The sequence below is a fragment of the Neovison vison genome, chromosome 6, assembly GCF_020171115.1.
Source record: "Neovison vison isolate M4711 chromosome 6, ASM_NN_V1, whole genome shotgun sequence".
Taxonomy (NCBI): domain Eukaryota; kingdom Metazoa; phylum Chordata; class Mammalia; order Carnivora; family Mustelidae; genus Neogale; species Neogale vison.
Genome location: NC_058096.1, coordinates 5,190,482 through 5,213,750, shown reverse-complemented (window position 1 = coordinate 5,213,750; position 23,269 = coordinate 5,190,482). Strand labels below are relative to the sequence as shown.

At 47.4% G+C, this 23,269-nt stretch overlaps 1 protein-coding gene across 1 annotated transcript in view; it reads right to left on the bottom strand.

Annotated features, from left to right (window-relative positions):
* The window catches only part of DSCAM (DS cell adhesion molecule), a 315,819-nt gene that overhangs the window by 89,765 nt on the left and 202,785 nt on the right, over positions 1–23,269 (bottom strand). The window contains exons 14-16 of the mRNA XM_044250904.1: positions 13,420–13,660; positions 11,760–11,906; positions 5,552–5,707 (exon numbers count right to left, since the gene is read on the bottom strand). Of these exons, the coding sequence (XP_044106839.1) occupies positions 5,552–5,707; positions 11,760–11,906; positions 13,420–13,660 (544 nt within the window). The remainder of the gene's footprint in view (positions 1–5,551; positions 5,708–11,759; positions 11,907–13,419; positions 13,661–23,269) is intronic.

Below are 23,269 nucleotides of genomic sequence, written 5' to 3'. Positions count from 1 at the left end.
GCTCTCCTCCTGGCTTAGCGTTCTGCAGTATCAGACCACTGTTTAGGTCTCTGGAAGTGGTATGCTTGTCCCACCCCAGGACCTTGACACAGGATGATCTAGGGTCTTAGGTTCCTTCTGTTTAGAATATTTTCCTACTCTTCTTTTTTTCCTTGGCAACTCTTATGCATCCAGCAGTTTCTACTAAATATTACTTCATTGAGAAAACTTTCTCTGATCATGAGCCTAGATGCATTCAGGGCTCCCAGGCTATCTCTGAAGACCCTTCCCCATGAAACATGTCAGGATCCACTCAAATCTCCTCCAGCAACCTGCAAGCCCCACCTGGCCCATCCTGTTTTCTACTGTATCTCCAGTGTCTGAGGCAGTATCTGGAACATACTTATCGTCAATGCAGACTTTCAAAGTGAATAGAAAAATGATTTCATCAACTATAGTGTGGTAGGAAGAATTTTAAGATGGTACCCAAGATTTTCTTCCTCTGATAAACATGCCTGTAAAATTTTTTCCTATTGTACGTGGGTGGTAGCTGTCACTATGATGGATGGGTTATTCCTGTGATCAGATTATGTTATGTGACAAAAGTGAAGGGATTCTGCAGATATAATTAATGTCCTAATCAGCTGACTTCAAGTTAAACAAGAGGAGAGTATTCTGGGTGGGCCTGACCTAATCAGAGAAGTCTCTTACAAGAGGGTCTAGAGGTCAGAGACTGAAGAACTGAGAGAGATTTGAAGCAGTAGTGATATACTCCCATGGGTCTTGAAGAAGCAAACTGCCCCGCTGGGGAGGCCCTATGTGACAGGGAACAAAAGGTGGCCTCTGGGCACTGAATTGATGGTACCAGTCCCCCACACACAAGAAGCCCAACCCTGCCAACATCCAGTGAGCTTGGGAGAGGACCTGACCTCAGGTGAGCCCCTAGCCCCAACCAACACCTTGACTTCAGCCTGTGAGACCCTGAGCAGGGGACCCAATTGACCTGGACCTGGACCCCTAACCCATGGAAATGGTGAGATAATAAAGTTGTGTTATTTAAAGGTGCTAGGTTTGAGGTGATCTGTTAGCATAAAAAGTGAGTCCGTACAGTTAAGGCCCCTGATAATGTGTTTTAATGTAAAATGTCAAAGTCAGTGCTTTGAAAAAATACCGTTGTGATTTGAAGTATAAGTCTGACTACGTACACAGATGCTTCAGCCAACTTCTTTATTGTCATGATCACTTCTCTGGCCTTGGTGATCTGGCAGAGGCAGGGAGTGTGTGTGTGTGTGTGTGTGTGTGTGTGTGTGTGTGTGTCACAGGTGGTGTCTGCATGTGCATGTGAGCCTGTGTTTATGTGATCTATCATGGCAGCCAGACCCACCTGAGCCCAGGGCTGCCGAGTTCCCCCCGAGCCAAGCGCAGACCACGTGGTGCTGGCTGGAACCATCCATGACAGCCGTCACGGTCATGCCACGCACACGGCTCTTTTCTAGTCTCATTTCCACAAGATGCTGCTGTTCCTGGCCTCTGCTCTTATAAGAGCGGTATTGTCTACACATTCTTTAAAGGAGACCAGTCCTTTCACGGTGGCATTGTGGGGGGAGCCAATACGCAGGCACAGGTGGACGTGAGTGGCCCTTCTTACATGAAAGTGGGCCGTGGGGTGCTCCCCACGGGGCACCTCTGGGACATTGCCTGATTATCGCTGCAGTGCAGGGAACTCGAAATCTGCGTGGGGGAGGCCTCCGGGGACACCCTGCTCTGTTGTGCTCTCCGGGCACCTGCTGCACAGAGTCCAGCACTGCCATGTGCTCAGTATCTGTTCATGCAGGGATGGCACATCGGGTGGTCAGGCAAAGAGACACTCAGAGTCCACTGCTTTTCAGGCACAGCAAGGTGTGATCACACAATCACCCGAGAACAGATGACCCATGCCTTCAGGAGAACGTATGGCTCAAGATCTGGGGGCTCCAAGAGTTCAGAGAGAGCCTGATGCCTGTTGACTCTTCACTTGCTCTTAGCTCCGTTTTCCATGCACCTCCCTCCCTGCAAGGAGAGTGGGAATCATGGGGCGGGGAGCCCAGATCCCCTACCGCACCTCCCGATGGCCTTCTTCCCATATAAAATGATTTACAGAGTTATGTGCATTAGTAATGTACTCAGCAAATATTTGAACTTAAACACAACCATCTCTATTTATACATATACAATGTTTACTTTCGCAGAAAAGGATCTGGGCTGTAAGTACCTTATGCCTGCAGAATAAAAATAACAATTGGAAAATTAATAGATTGTGTTTTGTTTGTGTTCTTTCTCCCCACGGCTTTGCTCAGATTATAGTCTCAGCAAATAAAACGGTATTAGGATTTCACAAACCCTTTAGAATTCAGAATTAGCTGTCTTGTGTTAAAAAAAAAAAAAAAAAAGCAAGCCAGATCAGAATTCTTTTGCATTCTTGCAGAATAATAAAGGTACAAGTTCTGATGGATAGAATAGTCCTGGGAAGGGAATCTGAAGCTTGAGCAGTTCTCACGGACCCTGAAAATATGTCCACAGACCTAACTGAGACCATGTCTGTGAGCCTAAGAGTATGTTTATAGACCCAAGAATTTGTCCACAGATTTATGAATCTGTCTCCTGGCCTAGCAATCTTTATGGAAGCCAAGAAACTTCTTAAGGCAAAGGTAACTTGTTCTCTGAGTAAACAGAATTATCCCTGGCAGAAGTAAACTTTTAAAAAATGTTTTAATTTTTGATTTGACTTCTTTATCTTATCTATTGTTAGTTACCATTTTATTCTATTTTTGTACACTTTATATGCAAGCAATACATCTTTCCTTCCTAAGATGATCAGTGACCTAAGAACACAACTTAAGCCCTGGGCTTCCTGACACTGGGGGTTTAGGGACCTTGTTTAAGAAATGTATAGGGTACAGAGGACCAAACTGAATGTTTGGTGTCAATGCATTAATATTTCTTTCCCCATGAGAATATCAGTAAACACTGAAACTTCTTCCATGCCTGGACTAGTGCCTTACTGAGGAAGAACTTAATGAATGTTGGCAATTGTTATTTTACTTGAAGTTTATCCACAACCTTACATCATTTTAATTGAAACTGGCAGGTTAATTCAAACTTTCCAAACTCTACGATTTTGTAGCAGAAATTTAAATAGGATCTATATTCTCAATTTGACTAAGCATTCCTTCTCTGATAATTAGCCTTGTCCCTTCTTTCAATTAGATACAAAATTACTTTCAGTTTTATAAACTGCTCAAATGCCTATTTCTATAAGGTATTGAGTTTATAAAGGTGACTGGCACAAGTCTTCACCCTCTCCAAGTAGTGAAGTTTTCATGTGTGTCTGGGGGAAAGAAGCTGATTGTTATGCCAGTTTTCCTTACATTGCTCTTGTGACACACACCAGCACGCATGGGATTCTCCACCTCCTTCCTGGGGGAACGGCTAGACCCAAACAGGGTCTTTCACCATCAATGGAGTCTCCATACGCCATCGCATGGGATACAAAAGCAGAGAATAATTGATTGATAAATTAGACCTTAGATGTCAGACCAAATCTTTTTGTGAGAACCCCATGATTCCTAAAAGTAGAGGATTAATTAAAGATGATCCAGAATCAGCAGTCAATACGCCATGGGGGAGCCTTCCCTTCTTCGTGGATTTCCATACATTCTTCTGAAAAATGCAGGTGTCAAAATTCATGTTGCTAGTCAATTTGGTCTTTAAGTAATGATTCCCATGACATTCATGTTATTGCTTAGCAATGCAAAAGAATGTGTCACCCCTGCTCTGAATGAGTGGGGATCAAATAATCAAACCTTCAGTGTCAGGAACCAGCCCACTACGTGTCAAGCTAGCTGTTTGCACACATCACTTGACTTTCTCTGTCTTAACTCTGTGCAGACTGATCATAATGGCAATGTTGTACACGGGTTCAGTTCAGAGGGTAGATGAGGTGCCCCAAGTCCCATGGACAAGTGACAGCCAACATCTAGACATAGCTTCTTGTCTATTGCATTTTCTTTTGTCTTAACAAATGAATGTTTTTATTTCTTATATAAAATATATATCTTTTGCTTTTTAAAGTTTCTTTTCAGTGTTCTAGAATTCATTATTTACGTACCACATCTAGTGCTCCATGCAATACGTGCCCTCCACAATACCCACCACCAGGCTCACCCAACCTCCTACCCCTCTCTCCTCCAAAACCCTCAGCTAGTTCCTCAGAGTCCACAGTCTCTCATGGTTCATCTCCCCCCTCCAATTTCCTCCAACTCCTTTCTCCTCTCCATCTCCCCATGTCCTCCGTGTTATTCCTTATGCTCCACAAGTAAGTAAAACTGTATGATAATTGACTCTCTCTGCTTCACTTATTTCTCTCAGCATAATCTCTTCCGGTCCCATCCATGTTGCTACAAAAGTTGGGTATTCATCCTTTCTAATGGAGGCATAATACTCCATAGTGTATATGGACCACATCTTCCTTATCCATTCATCCGTTGAAGGGCATCTTGGTTCTTTCCATAGTTTGGCGACTGTGGCCATTGCTGCTATAAACATTGGGGTACAGATGGCCCTTCTTTTCACGACATCTGTATCATTGGGGTAAATACCCATGAGTGCAATTGCAGGGTCATAGGGAAGCTCTATTTTTAATTTCTTGAGGAATCTCCACACTGTTCTCCAAAGAGGCTGCACCAACTTGCATTCCCACCAACAGTGTAAGAGGGTTCCCCTTTCTCCACATGTTGTTTCCTGTTTTGTTAATTTTGGCCATTCTAACTGGTGTAAGGTGATATCTCAATGTGGTTTTAATTTGAGAACTTTACTTTTTAAATAGGGTCAGATACGGTACCTCAGAGTTTCCCTTAAAATAATGCAAAAAGCCCCCCCCAACACAAAAACAAAACCCACTTGCCATATCATTTTTGCAGGTTTGGGGAAGAGTCACACAACCAAGTCTACATTGAAGACAAGACATTGGAACAGCAAGAATTAATGGCCTGAACCAAAGGGAGCCATAATTTAAAATTTTGCTAAATCATTATGAATTCCTCTAAGTAATTAAAAAAAATAATAAGAAGCTCTCAAACTAAAGATTTATTCTAAAGTGGTTCTAAAACCGGCATAGAATAATATGGCTTAGACCGTTACATAATCTTCCAGTGGAAGGATGGAAATCATCTGAGCCTACACTACGAGTTGACGAGTCAGATGGAAATTCTCTGGATGGGATATAAAACAGGTGCAACGTGTTTTGCAGTTCTGGGATAAAAAACATTTTTGTGTAAAGAGTACTCAGCCAACAATTTGTAGAAAGAAGACAAATTCCAGGGGAGAGAAATGATGGATGCATTGAACAAAATGGTCTGAACTGTGCTGGCATATTTGGGGAGGGCGGCAGGGGGCTTGCCGAGAGCAAAGTCAAGGGCAGGCCCACGGAGGAACATCGGGCTCTGGGACCAGCCCTCTCAACACCAGCTCCTGCCCAGGATGCTGTCACCCCAGGGAGCCTCGGGTGTCCCCCCACACCGGCCCCATCTCTCACCATCCTCTTTGGTCCGAGTGAAGATCTGCTCACTTCTGACACCGTCCCCGGCGCGGGTGAAAGCCAGCACTTGGATGCTGTAGTTGGTGTACTTCTCCAGGCCGTCCAGCTCCAGGGAAGGCTGCGTCGTGGTTACATTTTTAATCTCGCCCAGCTCTGGAGGACAAGAGAACATGACCTGAGCGGTGGGCTCACTGGGCGTGCTGTCCAGCCCTGGGGCTCGCCCTCCAGCCGCCACCCCCTGAAATCCCTCTGAGGGGCTGTGCACGGCCTCATCCACATGGGACTGCTCAGGACTCAGGGCGGATCGTCATTCAGGAAAACACAGTGACTCACTCCAGGTGAAGTGTTAGAGCCCAGTGCCGGCAGCCAGAGCCCAGCATCCCCCAGCGGCCAGTCAAGCGTGCCCCCCACAACGGACCCGCGGAGCCTGAGCCTGCACGTGGCTCCCTCTGTGCATACATTTCTAATTGCCCATTAAGAAACTTCTGCAAGTCAAATTTCGTTTTTTGTGTAAAAAGCAAACAAACTCCACTCTTACGGTCATGCATTTTTAAGGACCTAACTTCTCAGATGTTTGAACTGCCAGCTGCTCCTCTTACCTGGAGTGAACTACCCCCACCCCCAGCCTCCCTGCTGAAGTGACACACTGATGTGTCAGAAACGTGGCATTAGCTAAAAATGCTTCATCTCCTGGAGTGGGATCAGCTCCTCGTATTCAAAGGTGGAATGTTATGCTCTCCAATCTCAGACATATTAGACAGGACAATTTGAGAAAACCTACAATGATGTTCTAGAGAGCTCCATGGGTGTTCTGGATTTTGCACTGAGCCACCTACAGAGCACTTAGAGCAGGAGAGAGAGGGCTGAGGACCGCTCACCCCCACACAGGACCCTCCGCAGCGTACTGGCCCTGCCTGCTAGCCTGTGTGCCCAGTTACTAAGAGGACGGGCGGGAACCAGCCTCGCTGGGTGGCTGGCTGTTGCGAAGGTCACCTGTGCACACGGCCGCTTGCAGGGCTGTCTGCCGGCTCCTTTCCCTCTTGCCTTGGCGATGCCAGCCGCCATCCCTGCAGGCTCACTTACGGGTCAGCATCGTTCTGGGTTCAAAGCTAACCTATTTAACCCGTGCCAATCCTATTATCTCCATGACCCTTTCAGGTTACAGGTAGGGAAACCGAGGCAGGGGGAGGGTCAGTGCCTTGCCCAAGGTCATGGTGTTTAGCAGAGTGGCCAAGACCATCGGCTGTGGAACCACAGCACATGGCCTCATGTTCATGGGTCATGGTCTCAGCGTCCTGCTGTGGTCACTTGGTGAAACTGTCACATCGGCCAGATTAAACGAGCTTTCTCTTCCTGTCCTCTGTCTCTCTGTCCTCCTGTCCTTCCGGCATATCACACAGATGGCCGCCTATTAATTAACAACATGGTTTGTTGTTGTTGTTGTTGTTGTTTTGTTGTTGTTAGTGACGACTCCAGAATGTCTTTTTTGTCTTTTTCGTTTTCATCAGAGCTGGACATAGGCGAAAAATTGAAGCTCAAATAGAACCGGCATGGCCCAGGCTTGTCACACACCTGCCAGGACCCCTGGGTGGGATGTGGACTGCGGGGAAAGGGGCATGGGAGGCAAGGTAGGTCATAGACTCAGCTGCAGGCCTGAGGGTGAGCCCAAGGCCCGTCACTACCTTGAGCAGATCCTGGGCCAGTCCTTTGGCCGGACTCTGTGCTGGGGGAAAGTGAGCAAGGACCAGAGTCCCCAGAAGGTGCCTTTGGCCTGGGGTCTCCTGGGAAGGTCAGCAGGGTGAACACTATTCGGGACCACAATCTGGAAGCCTCAAGAGATGGCTTTCGAGAGTGAAAGGATGTTTGCCCATGTGTGGGATCGCTGCACATTCAGGGAGTGGACAGACGTTAGGCCTGATGGGTCAGGAAGCCTCCCCTCGGAAGGGAGGGTCCGCTGGTGGCCACCAGAACGCCTTGTGTTATATTATTCACTTAAGATGCTTGTTTTCCTGAATGGATCTAATATGGGTCAAGTGGATGAGGATAAAGAAAAAACCCAAAAGCTAATGGGAAAAATTTAAGTGTAGTCTTATCAAGACCTTTTCAGATTAGGAACTTCCACACCGTGCCAAAGATCGATCTCTCTCTCTCACGCACGGTTCCACAGAGCGGCAGGCCAGCAGCTAGCTATGAGACCTTGTCTACGTCACTGACCTCTGGGGACTTTGGGTTTTTGCATTTGTATTTAAGTTTTCATCTTTAAGAAGGGCCCCGGGGTGTCTCCCTGCTGGTTGCAGGAGAAGGTGGCACGGATGCATCAGGGCCGTTCCTGGGTAAGACACCGCGATGGGGAGGAGGAGGGCCCCAAGGGACAAGGTGAAGTCAGCCCTCCCCATCTTTTTAAAGAAAGAAACAACTGAAGCAGAAAAATTCCATCTACTCATGAAGCGCGACGTGGATTAGAGTTAACACTTGGATGTTTACTTGTCTTGGGGTTCATATTGCTCTGATGAAATGATTTATTCAGAATCCCCATTCAAGATGGCCCCCAAGAGGTTCACGACACGGTCCGGGTGGCATACTGGGCGTTTTGCTGACTGGCAGGTGCTTGATGCTTAGGAGATGCGGAGAAAATAGAAAGGAAAATCATGACAAAAAGCCCAATCAAAACAGCATGCTTCATTTGTCATTTTTTCAAGCTTTTGTTCTTTTTTATGGTTTAAGCAGGATTTCTATCATCTACCTCTGACAGACTCCATGGGGTTATTAAAAAGAAAAAAAAAACTCAGGAACTAAAGGGTAACATTCTACTGAAATCATGAATAAAATAATATGAGATGAATCTATAAAATACATTTAGACATATTATTTCTACTATAAAATTTTTTAGCTGTTTTAAAACAAATTGTTTTATGTATTCATACCCTCCCTCCTACTCCAAGAGTCTCAAGGCAAAAAAGCAGGGGTGGAAATGACATTTCTGAAGTACCGCCAACGGAGCCGTTACCGAAGCAAACATCCGGTCGGCACAAATGCCGCCTGCCTCAGAAGCACCGTGTTGTCTCGGGGAATCGCAGACGAAATGACAGAGTTCAGACGCAGATGGAGATGGGACTTCAAAGTGTACAGCTTTTCTAGCAACTGCAGATGAATGGCCTTGTCACGTCTTGAAAAGTGTCGAACTCTCAGATCATGATAAAACACTCCGAAGTTTCACCAGCGTACGGGACGGTTCGCCTCTCCTGTCACGTGTACTCACCGCTATTATCCGACCACACGAACAAGAAAACGCCTCCCTGTATTGTATTTGAGGCAACCGCTAATCAGTGGTAGTAACAGTCTGTGTCTCCCAGTCTGTGAGTGTGCCTGTGTGTGTCTGTGTGAGAGGATGTATGTGAGTGTTGTGTGTGAGTCTGTGAGTGTCCGAGTGTGAACAGATGGATGTGGGGGTGTTGTGTGTGAGTCTGTGTGTCTGAGTGTGAACAGATGGATGTGTGAGGGCTGTGTGAGTCTGTCAGTGTGTGTGCCTGTGAGTCTGTGTCTGTGTGAGAGGATGTATGTGTAAGTGTTGAGTGTGAGTCTGTGAGTGTGAGCCTGTGTGTGTTTGTGAATGTAAGTAGATGAATGAGTGAGGGTTGTGAGTCTGTGAGTGAGTGTGAACAGATGTGTGTGTGAAGGTTGTGTGCATGCCTGTGAGTGTGCATCTGCGTGAGAGGATGTATGTGTGAGGGTCGTGTGTGGACCTGAGCGTGGGTGTCCGTGCGCATGAGAAGATCTATGTGTGAGGACTGTGTGAGTCTGTGAGTGTGCCTGTGAGTGTAGACCTGTGGGTGTGAGTGGATGTGTGTGTGTGAGGGTTGTGTGGGAATCTGTACGAGTGAGTGTGTGTCTGAGTGTGTGTGAATGTGAGTGTGAGTGTGTGTGTGTGGTGTTTTCTTGGGGTTAGTGGGTCCGGCGCTTTACACGGTCACATGTTTTCCATCTGTGGGGACCTCGGTGCAGCAGCCTGAGGAGTTTCTGTGGAAGCATCCAGTAATCCCATGGAATTACCTGCTAATTCACACATGTCACCTCTTCCAAGTAGCAGGTGAAGAGAGAGCGTTCATAGCAGGTTTACGTCTCTAAGGGTTTCCTTCTCATCTTTCGGAGATTAAGTGTAGAACTCTTACATTAGGCATTAAGCACACCACTTTGATCTTAATACAGTGAGCAAAAGCATCTCTAGGAACTGTAGGCATTTCCAAGCAGTCTTTATTTAAAGACTTTCATGGTTTTGAATATATTCACGTTTTCCAAGCTTTAGAAGCATCAAGCCAAAAGAACCGCATTAACCACATCAGCCTTCACGGAGCTGAGGTGCCGATGGACAGTATGAGTGATGAGGGGAAACGTGGATGACACGGACGAGGAGCCATTTTTCCCGGATCCTGGGAACACTTCCAACAGGAGCAACAACGGAGCCGTCTCAGTGTCTGTCACATTGCCTCCAGGTGGGTGTGCAAACGCATTTCGTTCCGTCTCATTCTGGACGAGGATGGGCACAAGGACCCACTATTGTATCATACGGCAGCGTGTCAGTAAGATGGGTACTTGTACACATGTCACTGCTCTGCACTTTACGTTATGGGATTTTTAGAAGCTTTTCTTGAGTCACGAGAGGGGGAAGTTGCTGCAGAGTCATCTGTGTCGATCTGTCCGTCTCTGGGGCTGGCTGAGCGTTACTGGGCTTGTGGCTCCATGCTCCCTGGATTCTCCCTGGCTCACTGGTTTGGAACATCCCATATGGGAGACTCGGCCTCCCAGGAGCCCACACAGAGGAGATGCTCAGCGAGGACCTTTGCCTTGGATCAAGCAGGTGAATCTTTACGGAACGGCTCTAGGGCTGGGTGCTGTGTGAGGTGTTATACCCAATAGCAGGAGGAACCGGCTCTGGTCCTCAGCCCTGAGAAGCAGGTCCGGCATAGACATAAGGAACTACGCCTCCCCAAACTGCTCTTTCTTTAGCAAGTGAAGCTTATTTAGCCAAGGGCCTTCATTCCTTTATTCTGGCACCAGTATTAGAGCCCCCTGCAGCCTCGAGGCCTTGTGTGTTCTGTTCATGGGGTGGGCACAGCCACCGGCTTGGCAGAGCAGTCCTGGGTGGCCTGAACAGGGGTGGGTTAGATCTGGCGGCGCCGGCTCTGTTTGCCCAAACTCAGGGGTGAGCACGCACTTGGAGTCCACATGCAGGCAGAGGGGTTGAAAGAAGCCCCAGGCAAGATGAGAGGCATTGTCCCTGGGGCAGGGATGCGAGAGTCAGCTGGAGAGGAGGGAAAGGGAGGGCGCAGGTGTGGGCCACACGGCTCTTGGGCTGCAGGGAGTGAGCGGACCTCAGCAGCTCCCCTGCGAATGCCGCAGGGTGGGTGCGTGCCGATCCTGCGGACGGAGCGGGGCTCCGTCTGCTTCAGCAGCACCCACGCCACGAAAGCACCACCACACTGAGACGCGTTCTCCCCCAGAAACTTCTGGCTCCGATCTCGCCGCTACCTGAGGGGTCACGCTGTCATTCAGTCTTGGCCAAACACACAGACAGATTTTGTCCTATAATCTGAAATAAACATACACACACACGCACACACGCACACACACAGAAACAAGAAGAACAAAGGAAGAGAAACAGGAGGAGGGGAAGGAGGACAGTAAGAAGGGAGACAAAATGGGGAATTTGGGGTGGAACCGCTCCTCCCGAGAATAACAGTATTCCTGGCAAGGCGTCTGGCATTCACTCTGAACCCTCTCACGGGTCAACTGCAGGGATTTAGGAAGTTCCCCTGCTGAGTCTTACTGGGAAATTGGAAGGGGCCAACCTTTTAGGATACACATCACATAGAACTTTCTAGAATCAGATCACTGTCCAAGTGCTGCCTGCAGAGGCTTGGCATAGATACTCATGTAGGAAAGCACATCCATGCCTACATTTCCCAAGGGCCATCCCCTCCCATACCTCAAACTGTTTCTTGAGGCTACATGTGTTTTCAAGCAGCTGGACACCCCTGTGAGCACTGAAGACGAGAGGTAAGAACAGAATGACGGTGGGAAAGTGGACAGTGTCCACTGATAAAGATGCACCCTCCATACCCTAAAACCCACATTAGGAGGGGGAGTCGGCTAATACCATCACACATCCTCTGGGGCAAACTCACAGCCCTCGTTTTTATCCTCTTACCTCCGTCCATCAGGTTGGCCCAGTAAATGACTCTGAACCCCTGGAGAATTCCATTCAAGGCTTCCTTGGAAAGTGTGGACCAGGATATTGATATGCTTTCTGGTGATGTTGCTATGGCTTGGACATTTTCAGGGGGGTAACTGGGCACTGAAATGAAATAATTAGAATGTGTAACAACGGTGGGTATTTTAATTAGCAAAGCAATACGGAATAAGCAACATTACTTTGACGTTTCAACATGCAAGCAAAAGAGAAAAACACACTCAATCCACAAAAGTAAGGGGAAATATGAGTATCATTTCCCTATTCAAATAGTGTAACTTTCTCTCTTTCCAAGTGAACTGCCTCGTGTTGAAGGAGGTTGCCCCAGCACGGAAGAGCAGAGAACACTTCTGATCTTACTGCAAAAGTCAAAAGCCTTTGCTTCTCTAGTTTATTTCCTCATCGCTCTCGTGACGGAGGTTAGGGTTGCTTTACACAGCGCATGCCCTCCACAGTCCACAGTATCTGGCATACAAATGGGAAGCCTGGCTACTGAGAGGTGCTGAAAAGCAGACACATGGTCAGAGCGTCCTCACTGCCCCTCCCTGGCCAGCTGCCTTTGCAACACTGTAACGTGGTGTCGGAGGACAGAGAGTCAATGGTCTGAGATGTGGGCTCTTTGAAATGCTTTTCATGTGGTTTATCCAGACCTTAAACGCTGTGCCTGGGAGAAGGGACAAAATATCACTGGACCACACACATCAGTGAAGCATTAGCATTGAGAGGGAAACCAAAAGGCATATGCAATCATGACGGCAAAGATCGTGATACTGGACAGAAAATCGCAGTCTCTGGGTTTCTGGTTTTCTAAGACGAGGATTCTCTCCCTATAGAAATGGTCAGAAATTATGGAGCCAAGTCGCCCTGTGCCTCCTCACACCTGTGACCACGTGGCTAACTGCACAAGAGGCCACAGCGGTGCAAATTTCGTACCTTAAACTCTGCACTTACTGCTGCAATGAAGCCCGTGTCTTATATTGTCTCTAACGGGGGTCTCTGGACCCAGAGCTCTCCTTTGCTTTTCCAGCCCTCCTGACCAGTCACGGGACAAGGCGAATTAACCCCTTGTGGTCACTAGGGGGCGCTCAGTCACCGTGAGATTTGTGCCAGGAAGGCTGCTCGTTCCTTGCTCTGGTCCAAAGTGCTTGGAAATAAGAAGCAATCATAAAGAGAAAGAAAAAGGAAGGCGGGAAGGAAGGGAGAAAGGAGGGAAGAAAGGAAGGAGGAAAAAAAGGGAGGGAGAGAGGAAAGCTTCCTTAACACTGATTTGGAAGAAATTCTTAGGAAATCGGATTTCTGCATTCTGGTCAGGCTTCTGCCGTCCTAGTGAAAGCCATCGATGCACCTGGGAAAAGCCCAGTTCTCGCGCCTGGAATGAATGAGATGCTGGAAAGGGAAGGATTGGGGCTTTGCATGCAAGCTCTGTCAAGGGCAAGACCCAGTCTGTGCAGCTCGTGAGCGAATGAAGGCAGACTTCCTGGAAACGGAGCCGCAGCCCCCCAGGCCTGGCAGCACTGTCCCAGCAGGGCCAGCAGGAGCCAGGCTGTGGGGGGCCAGAGTGGCGACCAGAGCAAACCCGTGAAGAAGGAAAGGCGCGAGCGGCAGCCTCCAGACCTACCGTCCTCGAGGGTGGTGGTGATGATTTCCTGAGAAGAAGGTCCCGTCCCGGCCCGGTTGCAGGCCTGCACCACCAGGCCGTACTGGGTGAACTTACTGAGGTTGTCCAGGGTGTAAATCTCACTGTCCCCAGTGGTGTCGAGACTGATAATGTTGAACTGGAAGTTGCCCCCGGTGCTGTACTCGCGGTAACCTATTTGGTAGCCACGGATAATCCCATTTTGCAAATGTTTCTTGGGAGCCTAAAGAGGAAGGAAAAAGAAAACACTAAGGAACCCTGCAGGGACGACAGGAGGGAAGCCAGCGCCTGCCCCCTCTCCCCCCCTCCCCTGTTTGGGAAAGCGGAAAACAGTCTGAAGGTCATGGTAATAATAGCAGTAGGTGTCCTGGTGAGAGTAGAGTCAGGGTGAAGCAGCGAACCCAGGCTCTTGGCCGGGCCCCCTTCCTCCAGAAGTCGGAGACACTGGGCGCCTTCGCGGCGTCTCAGCTGCACCGACCGCCGTCCCGCGGGCACGCTGACCTGCTGACCTTCACACCTTCACCAGGCGGAACCTACTGAGCTGGAGTTGCTCTGCCGGGTGGTCCGAGGCACTGGGGAGTGGAAATGATTTTGTACAAAGTCCCCTGCCCTTGTAGGGACGATGGGAGCTTACACTCCCATAGAATGTTCCAGAATAATAAAGGTGTTTCCGGTAGGAAGCTGCGTGCGAAAGGAGTCCCCCGCCGACATGAAGACACACATCATTTTTGGAATCACTTCATGGTGATTTAAACCGGGCAGCGCTGAGGCGATAGTGAGCTACTCGCTGCTAATGACAGAGCGTGTGCTGCCTTGAAGACAGAACATTTTCGCCAATACCGTGGGTTTTTATAAGAAACAAAACTCTTTTCAAGTATGTTGTGAGAACAACACAAGAGTGATGAGTAAAGGTTCTGTAGAAATTTCAGGTAGTCAAGAGACGTGTGTGTGCATGTGTGAGGGCACGTGTGTGTTTGTATGTGAGTGTGTGTACACATGTGAGCATGTGAACAAGTGTGCTATGTCTGTGTGTGCATGTGCGAGAGTATATGTGTGCACACGTGTGTCATGTGTGCGCACACGAGTGCACGTATGTGTCATGTCTATCTGCATGTGTGAGTACATGCGTGTATGTATGTGAGTGTGTGGGTGGGTGCAAGCATGTGTGTGTGTGCTATGTCCGTGTGCATGTGAGTACATATGTTATGTGTGTGATGTCTATGTCTGCATGAGTTATGTTTATATGTTCATACGTGAGTGTGTGGACAAGTGCGTATGTGTGTGATGTCTCTGTACATGTGTGTGAGTTCATGGTGGGTCTGTGTGTGCATGTGTGCAAGTACATGGTGTGTTTGTATGTGAGTGTGTGCAAGTGTGTCTGTCTGTGTATTTGTGGTATGTCTGTGTGTCTGTGTGAATACATGTGTGTATTCATGTGTGTGGTTGCAAGTGTGTACATGCATGTGTGTGTGCCCATATGTGTGTATGTACGTGTGTGTGTGTCTGTATTTAACTAAAAACTGCAGATTTAGATTTGTCAGGACCATGAAAGGCTTTCTCTGTTCCCAAAGTGCTGACAGGCCAGTTGGAGAGAGGGAGTAAACACTTAAGAAACCACAGAGAATCTCAGATGTCTAAGCGCCGGGCACTGGAGGGCGAAGGCCAGTGCACATCCAGAAAGTGACAGACTCAGAGTGGTTTGAAGAGACCAGCTGTCCCCCAACCCTCGGGGGCTTGGAAGGATGGCCAGGGTCTGGGACTGGGAGGGGAGGAGGTGATGCGTGCTGTATGAATTGCCTAGTATGCCCCCTGCCCAGTGGAATTAGATGGCACTAAAATCACATTTTTAATCAATTCCTCATTTTTCGTTTTCTTGGATTGCAACGCCTTTGCTCAACAATGAGACTGACTTCATGCATACACACAGTTCCAATGGAGATCAAGGAAACATTCCTCTATATCATGATGTTCCTAGTCAAGCTGGCACGGTTGGACCCTGACCCGAGAGCTCATCCCTTTTTTACAAACAAATCTCTGGGCAATCTTATTTTTCCAGTGATGAGCTGTGACTTTTCACTTTGTATGAAATCAGATCTAAAGATTTTAGATTTTGAGAATTTGGTTCCACGGAAATTGTCTTACCACAACTGCTGAATTTGCATTTATGTCATTTAATTAATTAATAAAATTTATTTCCCTGTAAGAGTCATCTATAAGTCAAATTTAAAACATATACCTTTGCTCATTTCACATAGTTTTTAAATGTTAAATACGGGACTGGAAGAGATTATGGTGAAACAAATATAAATGATACATATATTTAAAGATTGGTTTATGCCCATTAAATATTCTTATTTTTCAACTGGTTCCCTGTGTAGGCTTAGGACCTCCTCAGATACAAAGTCCGGATCACAGTATGGTGGTTATGGCATCAGGTCAAGAAGCAAGTGAAGAGAGTGGAGACAAATGCCCATCAGAAAATGTTTACTAGAGAGGCAAACAATGTAGCTAAATGTTCCAAAAGCAAGGGGATCTGCTTGTTGACTTTCAGTTTCTTGGGTTTAGGATATGGTTGCACAGGTGGGGGAGTTTTTTTATTTTCCCCCTCCTATAGATGAAAGTATGTTCTAACTAGCCTAACTTATGATGGCATTTTTAAAAGATTTTATTTATTTATTTGAGAGAGAAAGAGCATGAGCAATGGGGAGGGGCAGAGGGAGAGGGGGAACCAGGATCCCCACTGAGCTGGGAGCCCGATGTGGGGCTTGATCCCAGGACCCTGAGGTCATGACCTGAGCTAAATGCAGACGCTTAACCCACTGAGCCACCCAGGCACCGTGTGATAGACATTTTGAATCAAAGAAACATTTAACAAATCACATGAAGAGAAAGTGCTGTTTTCATAAATAAAAGCCAAAATTCTAACTGTGGCAGGCAAAGTTTATGTTTTATTATTACTTTGTAGGCTGGATGGCCCGATTTCCCCTTGGGGTGTATTTACATTAAGTCCTTGAGAACATATTGAAAACTCAGATCTCTTTTTAAAGGTCCACAAACAGAGGGATCCTGTACGTTCAGTCTAGGAAATTGTAGGGACTGTGGGGCAAGTTCCAAGGTTTTTTGAAAGTGACCCCGAGACTTTCTCTGAGTTGAATGGACAATAAGCTGGTGGGGGCAGGGCGTGTGGAACAGTCTGGCAACGGGCTTCATGTCACCCCAAGACAAATCAATGTATAATATCCTTTACTTTAAAATATGTTTTGGGTGGCACCTGGGTGCTCAGCCGATTGAGCCTCTGCCTTCAGCTTCGGTCATGATCCCAAGGTCCTGGAATCGAGCTCCACATCGGGCTCTCTGCTCAGTGGGGAGCCTGTTTCACCCTCTCCCTCTGACTCCCCCTTCTGCTCGTGCTTTCTCTCCTTCCCTCTCTCACATGAATACATTTTTAAAAAACTTAAAAAAATAAAAATATTTTTGGATGATGTTTTAAACATCCATGCCTTGGAGCATGTGTTTACCTGGGATAAAGGTAGGTGTATGTAAGGGAGAAACCCTAATGGGGAAGGCAGTTTTAGAATATAATTCTCTGGCCATTAAATAGCATCAAATTGTGATTGACAAAATGGGTCAAAAATAATTATTTGTTTCATAAAACTAAATGAGTGAAATTAATGGTGGTTTAGGAAGAAAAGAAAAAGAGGAAATCAGGTAGAGATCTTGAACATACTTTGAATCTGGGTTGCAGATAGTGGAGAAGGGAAATTTCCCCAGATACCACTTTGATCATGTCCCTTTCTCCCCAGATCTCAGCAGTACCCGCAGTGAGATTCAAACCTGGTTGTAGTCTTTCCAGGCTAATGCCCCCTGGATGTTACCTGGTGACCCAGGATTCTCTCTAGCTGTTGGAACAAGCATGGAAATTCCAGCTCTCTTGGGTTTTCCCATCTCACGAAAGCCCTCATCAGAAACCACTCTTCCTCCTCCTCTATCAAAGCCCAACTCATTCTCCAAAGCCGGCTCCACTTCCGGCTCGCCTGCTTCCTTCAACTGCCTCCATCCAAGGGGTTCTCTCTCCTCTGGCCTCCACGCACATGCACCGATTCGCCTTCAGCTCCGCAAGAACTGACCAATTTCATCCCCTCCCGTGGCCTCTGTTCCATATCGAACGTCAGGTTTCCAAGGACTTGACTGTAAGCTCCAAGCGCCTAAGGATTCTCACAAACATGTTTGAAATCTCATCCACTCCCTTGTCCAAAACAGGGCTTCAGCAGGGCACACATTCTCGGAAAATGTGACTGTCGACACAGGAGAGAATGGTTTCGAGCATATGTGAGGTGCAAAGAAAGGGATGGTCAAGGATGACGTTGTTGCAGATGTATAACCGGACTAGGTACAGGACCAACGAGGATGGTTTGAAGATGGAAGAGATGCTTGGACTCCAGGCGCGTGATGAAGCTGTCCGTCAGAGGCCTGGACGAGCCAGGAGAGAAGGGTCGCTCAGGACCACCGCACAACTGGATCCGGTTGAGAGCCGGCTTCCCTGTGGCCTCTCAGCATGGCGGCTCGTGCATCAGGATGAGGGGGTCCAGCTTCCCTTCCCAGACCCATCAAGGGAGGAAAAGAGCATCTGAGGAGCGAACGTGTTTGCACAAAGTCATCCTTTTTCTTTTCCTTATTAAAGCAGGGATCCTGGAGTTGGTTCACTTGTTTGGCCATCTCACGGGTGACATGTTTTTAGAACAAGGATAACTTACGGCAGACCCACAGATTCATAGCAAATCTCACCTGGCAACAAGTCCTCTTGCTATGTATTAAAGGAAGACTCTGGACAGTTAGTGAATGGGAAAATTAAAAGGAAAAAGGAAAAAAAAGAAGAGACGTCTAGGGCTCACTGCATATTGCAGAAGGCGACCGTCCGATGGCATTATTTACAGACGGCTCTGACTGACACGGGTCTTGTTTCTACCTTCCCCCAGCCACTGTGAGTGTACCACCGTTCTGGAAGGAGCCCTTCTCTCTTCATGGTTGTGCTTCTCATATGGGGTTAATTATTTTTCTGTGTTGACTACTACTCTTCCTTTCATTTACCTTTGGATCAGGTAATGAGCCTGGGTTCTTTCCATTTGTCTCATTTATCTGCCATCTGGGGAACTCTCTCCCCTTTCTAGCCCTGCAATTTTTCTCCTCCTGTAGAAAAAACCCTAAACAGCTTTTTCTTTCATCCTTCCAAGTATCCTTACTCCAGCCTCCGGTCCCCCCCCCCCACCAACCCCCACTTCCTTAAGAAACTGTCTCTTTCCATCTCCATGACAACAGTAGCACGGTGTCAGTGTATCTGTGGTTTGCAAGCGTCTGCATTTTATGTGTCCGTCCAGAGGAGCCTGGGAGCTGCCTGTAGCAGATACAGAGGTCTTTAAAAAGCTAGCGAGCATAGGATGTGCAAATGCTCACAGCATCATCAAGGATGTGGGTGATTAGAGCAGGCCTCTCTTCTTTAGAAAGCCAACAGCCAGGTCCTGTTCCTGCATGTTTCCCTTTCCCTTCCCAGCGCAGGTGAGTGGACTCGGCTCAATGCTAGGGTTCACTGGCCGACCAACTGGAGCGCGAAAGCCTCTGCTGCAGATTTCTGCATTCCAAGAACACCATGTTACTCGGGCTTGTTGAGGAATTCAGGTGAAAAATGAATTGAACATTCTCCTTTTAGGTTCTTCCAAATTCACTTGAAATGTAACTTGTCCTCATTTCCCTTCTATTCCGGGGGCTGTGGACTGTCTTTCTTATCTTCATGTCCTCCTTCCAGTCCCCGCCCCTGTTCCCCAGCATCAATAGAAGCTACTTGGTATGCTTGCGCGGTGAGTGGATGCATTCACTGGAGCGGTAGGAACGGGCGCCCATCCTGCACAAGGAGAGACTGGCAAGGGAGCCCATGATGAGAGCAGAGTATGGTGTTTGCAGTGCCGAGGGATGGCGTGGGGTATCGCAGAAGGGAAAGGGGGAGAGGTGCCTTTTCCCACTGTGGCAGAAAGACTCCCAGATTCCCAGAGAAGGTGCATTTCATCTGAGCCTCTAGGAAGACAGACCAGTGCTGAAGAGGGACAGTCTGGCAGGAATGCAACCAGCCTGCCCCTCTGCACCCGGGAGGGATAACCAGGGACGGCCCTGGGAGGAACAGCTCCGAGTGACCCTTCGGAAGGGTTCTGTGCTGACTGTGCAGGGGAGATGGCAGGAGCTACTCAGTGCAGGTCTGAGAAATTAAGGATGAGTGACACAATGATGAAGGAGGCACAGGATTGAGAGGCCAAGAACTTTGACTTGAAGCTGATAGTCACTGAGTTCTCGTCAGATCTGGCAGCTGGGGTGGAGGTGGCGGCCAAGTGTGTGCTCGGGCTTGGAAAACACATGTAGAATTTTAGAAACAGGCTCTTACAGTCTTGCGGGATGAAATTGAGGTTAACTGTTGCATCACAGACTTCATTTAATTTCTCAAGCGTGGGGCGGTTCTCGTTCCGTTCCCCCACTCATTCATTCGTTCATTCCTTCATCCAACCAACCAACATGTTGAAGAGCTACTCTTGCTGGGTCCCCTCCTTTTTCTGAATCGCACTCTTGTCTGCACAGCACACTTTCTGGTAACCATAGACAGCATTTCTCACCAGATTTAATGGCTTATCCAGGGGTTTCTGCCAGAGAACCAACAAAGGAAAGCATAGCACATCCGCAGATCGCAACTGGTGTTGGCTCTGAGAGCTGGTCTCCAGAATATCCCACACTGAATGTCAGGGCCTCTAGATGTCCCGATGTTTTTGGGAAACAGAGTTGGCCAGAAGGGTGATGGGTGTCCCAGAGTCTGGGAGAGGAGTCCGTTGAAGAGAATGACAGAGTGGGGAGCTGTCCAGGTTCAGACCAGGGAAAAAGCAGAGAGACAGTGGGAAGGGGCTGCAGGAGACAGGTCCATGGACCACCAAGAGGCAAGGCCAGGGCCCAGCCAGGAAAGAGTGCACACCTAGAGATTCTGAGGCTTTGACAGACAGATCTCACCTGTGCATCTAGATTTTGCACAGGCAGCGGGGATGCAGAGGGAAAGGGTTTTGGGGTAGGATGCCAGGAGGGAGTGTGTACCAATCTGTGAGCACATGACTAGGACCCCAACTATCCAGCAGCAGCTGAGTGATCCCAAAAAGCTTGGCTCCTCCAGAGGGACGTAACCTGGAATAGCTCCCCTGTAGGTAGTGGGAGCCCCTGAGAATGGCTGGGTGGCTGTGGAGATCTGGGGGGCCCACTTGATCCAGATCTGCTAAACAAGAGAAAAGCAAGTATTTTCAAAGATATCAGAGTCTTTGTAAAGGAATGGCCTGCTTCAACCATAGGAAGAATTGCTACTGTCCTAGTCTTTGTAACTTCTGCTTTTGTAAGTTCTGTCCAGAAGGACCACAGAAGATCCGCAGTTCGGAAGGAGATGCTGAATGGAAGGAAGGCTCTGACTTCACTCCTGGGAAGAGTCTGTCGGTCCTTCAGCTCTATGCTGGGAGAGCCATGTAACAGGAAGCTATTCGTGATGTATTTCAGTGGCCCGTGTCTGCCTCCCAGGTGTGGTTGTGTTCAGTATGGCATGGCTGACAAACTATGGTCGTGCGGCCATATTTGGCCGTTCTTCTACATGGCCCTTAGCTAAGAACGCATATACTTTTTACGTATTAATATGGCTGCAGAATTCAAAGGAGGAAGAATATTTCGTGATACATGAAGATTACATGCACTTCAAATGTCAGTTGCCTGAGTAAGTTTTACTGGCTGCCTGCCTCTGTGTATAGTCGGTAGAGCTAGGAGTTAAGGCAGAGACTCTGGAGCTCACAAGGCTGGAGATCTTTGCTCTCTGGCCCATGACAGAAAGTTTGCAGACCCCTGGGGGACTCAGTGTGTGGACTGAATCAGCAAGCAAGTTGGGGGGTAGAATTCACAGGGTGGGCTGTGATTGGAGGTGGGGTGAGGATGGGAGGTGAGCCGTGGTGGGAGGAGAGGCACCTTCATGAGAGGAAGGTTGGAGAGAGGCCAAGGCTTAGGGTGAGGGCTTGATGGAGTCAGTCCCCTTTCTTGCTGGGATGGAGAAGTCCTAACCCATGTTCTGTCAGAAGAAGACCAGCAATGTCTGCATCAACAGCAGACTTTTGGTCATGGATTTAATATCTACCATGGACACTTTATGTCATGATTGAAACATAGAGGGGCATTGCTTCCATAGAACTACCTACCTTTGTCTTTTATCTGTGCTTGGGTGATGAGAAGCATTAACCTCAACTGAAGGAATTTCAGGCATGAGCACTCTTAAATGGTTAATGGAGGAGAAGAGCATGGAGAAAGTGTTCAGTAGGACCATCACTCCTGTCAGGAACATGCTATCCTGGGTGTGGGATTCCCCTAGGGACCACTCTGGTTCCCAGATGGGGGATGCACCTGACATGTGCCCAAATGCAGAGACAGCCCCAGGTCCTGTACAGAGCCTCCAGGAGTGACACTGCCCATTCTCTGACTCATCCCTTACTTTCTTGGGAATTCTGACCTCCACAAGTCAATCAGAATACACCTCCTGAATTCTTCTGTTATTTAGATAAGAACAGGGCTTATTTCCAACTTTAGATTGTAACTTTCAGAAAAAAACAGAAATGATAATGTATCTTTAAAAGGCAGAATCATTTCATTTCCTGTATTTCTATGATTACTCAAAGCATATAGCAGTTTTTACATCTCGCGTTAAAATTTTCAAAAGAATGTGCTAATGGGAGGAATCTATCACAAGAGTTACAAGACCGTAAAACTAGTTCTCAAAGATTTTAATAAAAAGAGGAGGTGTCTTTTAAAATATTGCCTTGAGATAGAGTTAGTTGGGTACATCTTAGTGCATTAGGTTAAATGTATTTTACTGGCGAAATGAATCTGAAAGCATACGTTGTATTTTCCTGTTCTGTTTCGTGTTACCATGAAAATGGAATGTGGAGACTAGATGCAGGAAAGTTTCCTGCAACCACTGGCTCACAGCTGTCCTGGCCAGAGTTCTTCCTGAAATAGACCACAGGGAACTTTGTCCAGCCTGGTTTTAAATCATGAAAGGAATATCAGATTTCTTCATTTGCCTTAGGAGACATGTCCATGACATAACAGGTGTCCTCTGAATTCTGGGTTGTGCATGCTTTCGATTATTCCTCTGATTTTTCCTCCTAACATCTGTGTTCATTTACTAACATATCTACCTTATTTGATTTTTCTGATGAGAAATGTGTTATTAGCAACATGGCTTAATGAGTGCTCTCTAGGAAAATGAGGCACACAAAACAATGTATATTCATTTACTCACTCGCTTGATGGGTGCCAATCAGTGCATTTATAATACTTAGTTCCATATTCACTGTAACTTGAATTCTGATTTATTCTGTTAAAAGTAGAGTCAGTGTTTTAGGAGAACAAGTAAAACTATACCCGAGACGGTCTTATGAATATTTTTCTTGAAATCATTACCTATCCAGCAATTATTAGGTCATTTAAGATAAGTTTGTTTATTTATTTATTTATTCAGGCAAATTTCAAAAGATTGACAGTTACTGGGATGTATTGTCAGCAGAAAAGGCTGTGCTATCCAGAGCCACTAGGGGGCCAGCATCCAGGGAGGACATCAAAACCAAGTGTGTCCTTTCAGGGGCCATCCTTCAGGTTCCCAAGTGCCCTCACATCCTTCATCCTCCCTGTTATCAAGTAACGGAACTAGTGTAAATGTTTTGAGTTTCAGCAAAGACAAAGTAACTTGCTTGAGGTTATTAGGTATGGAAGTGGGAGTAATATC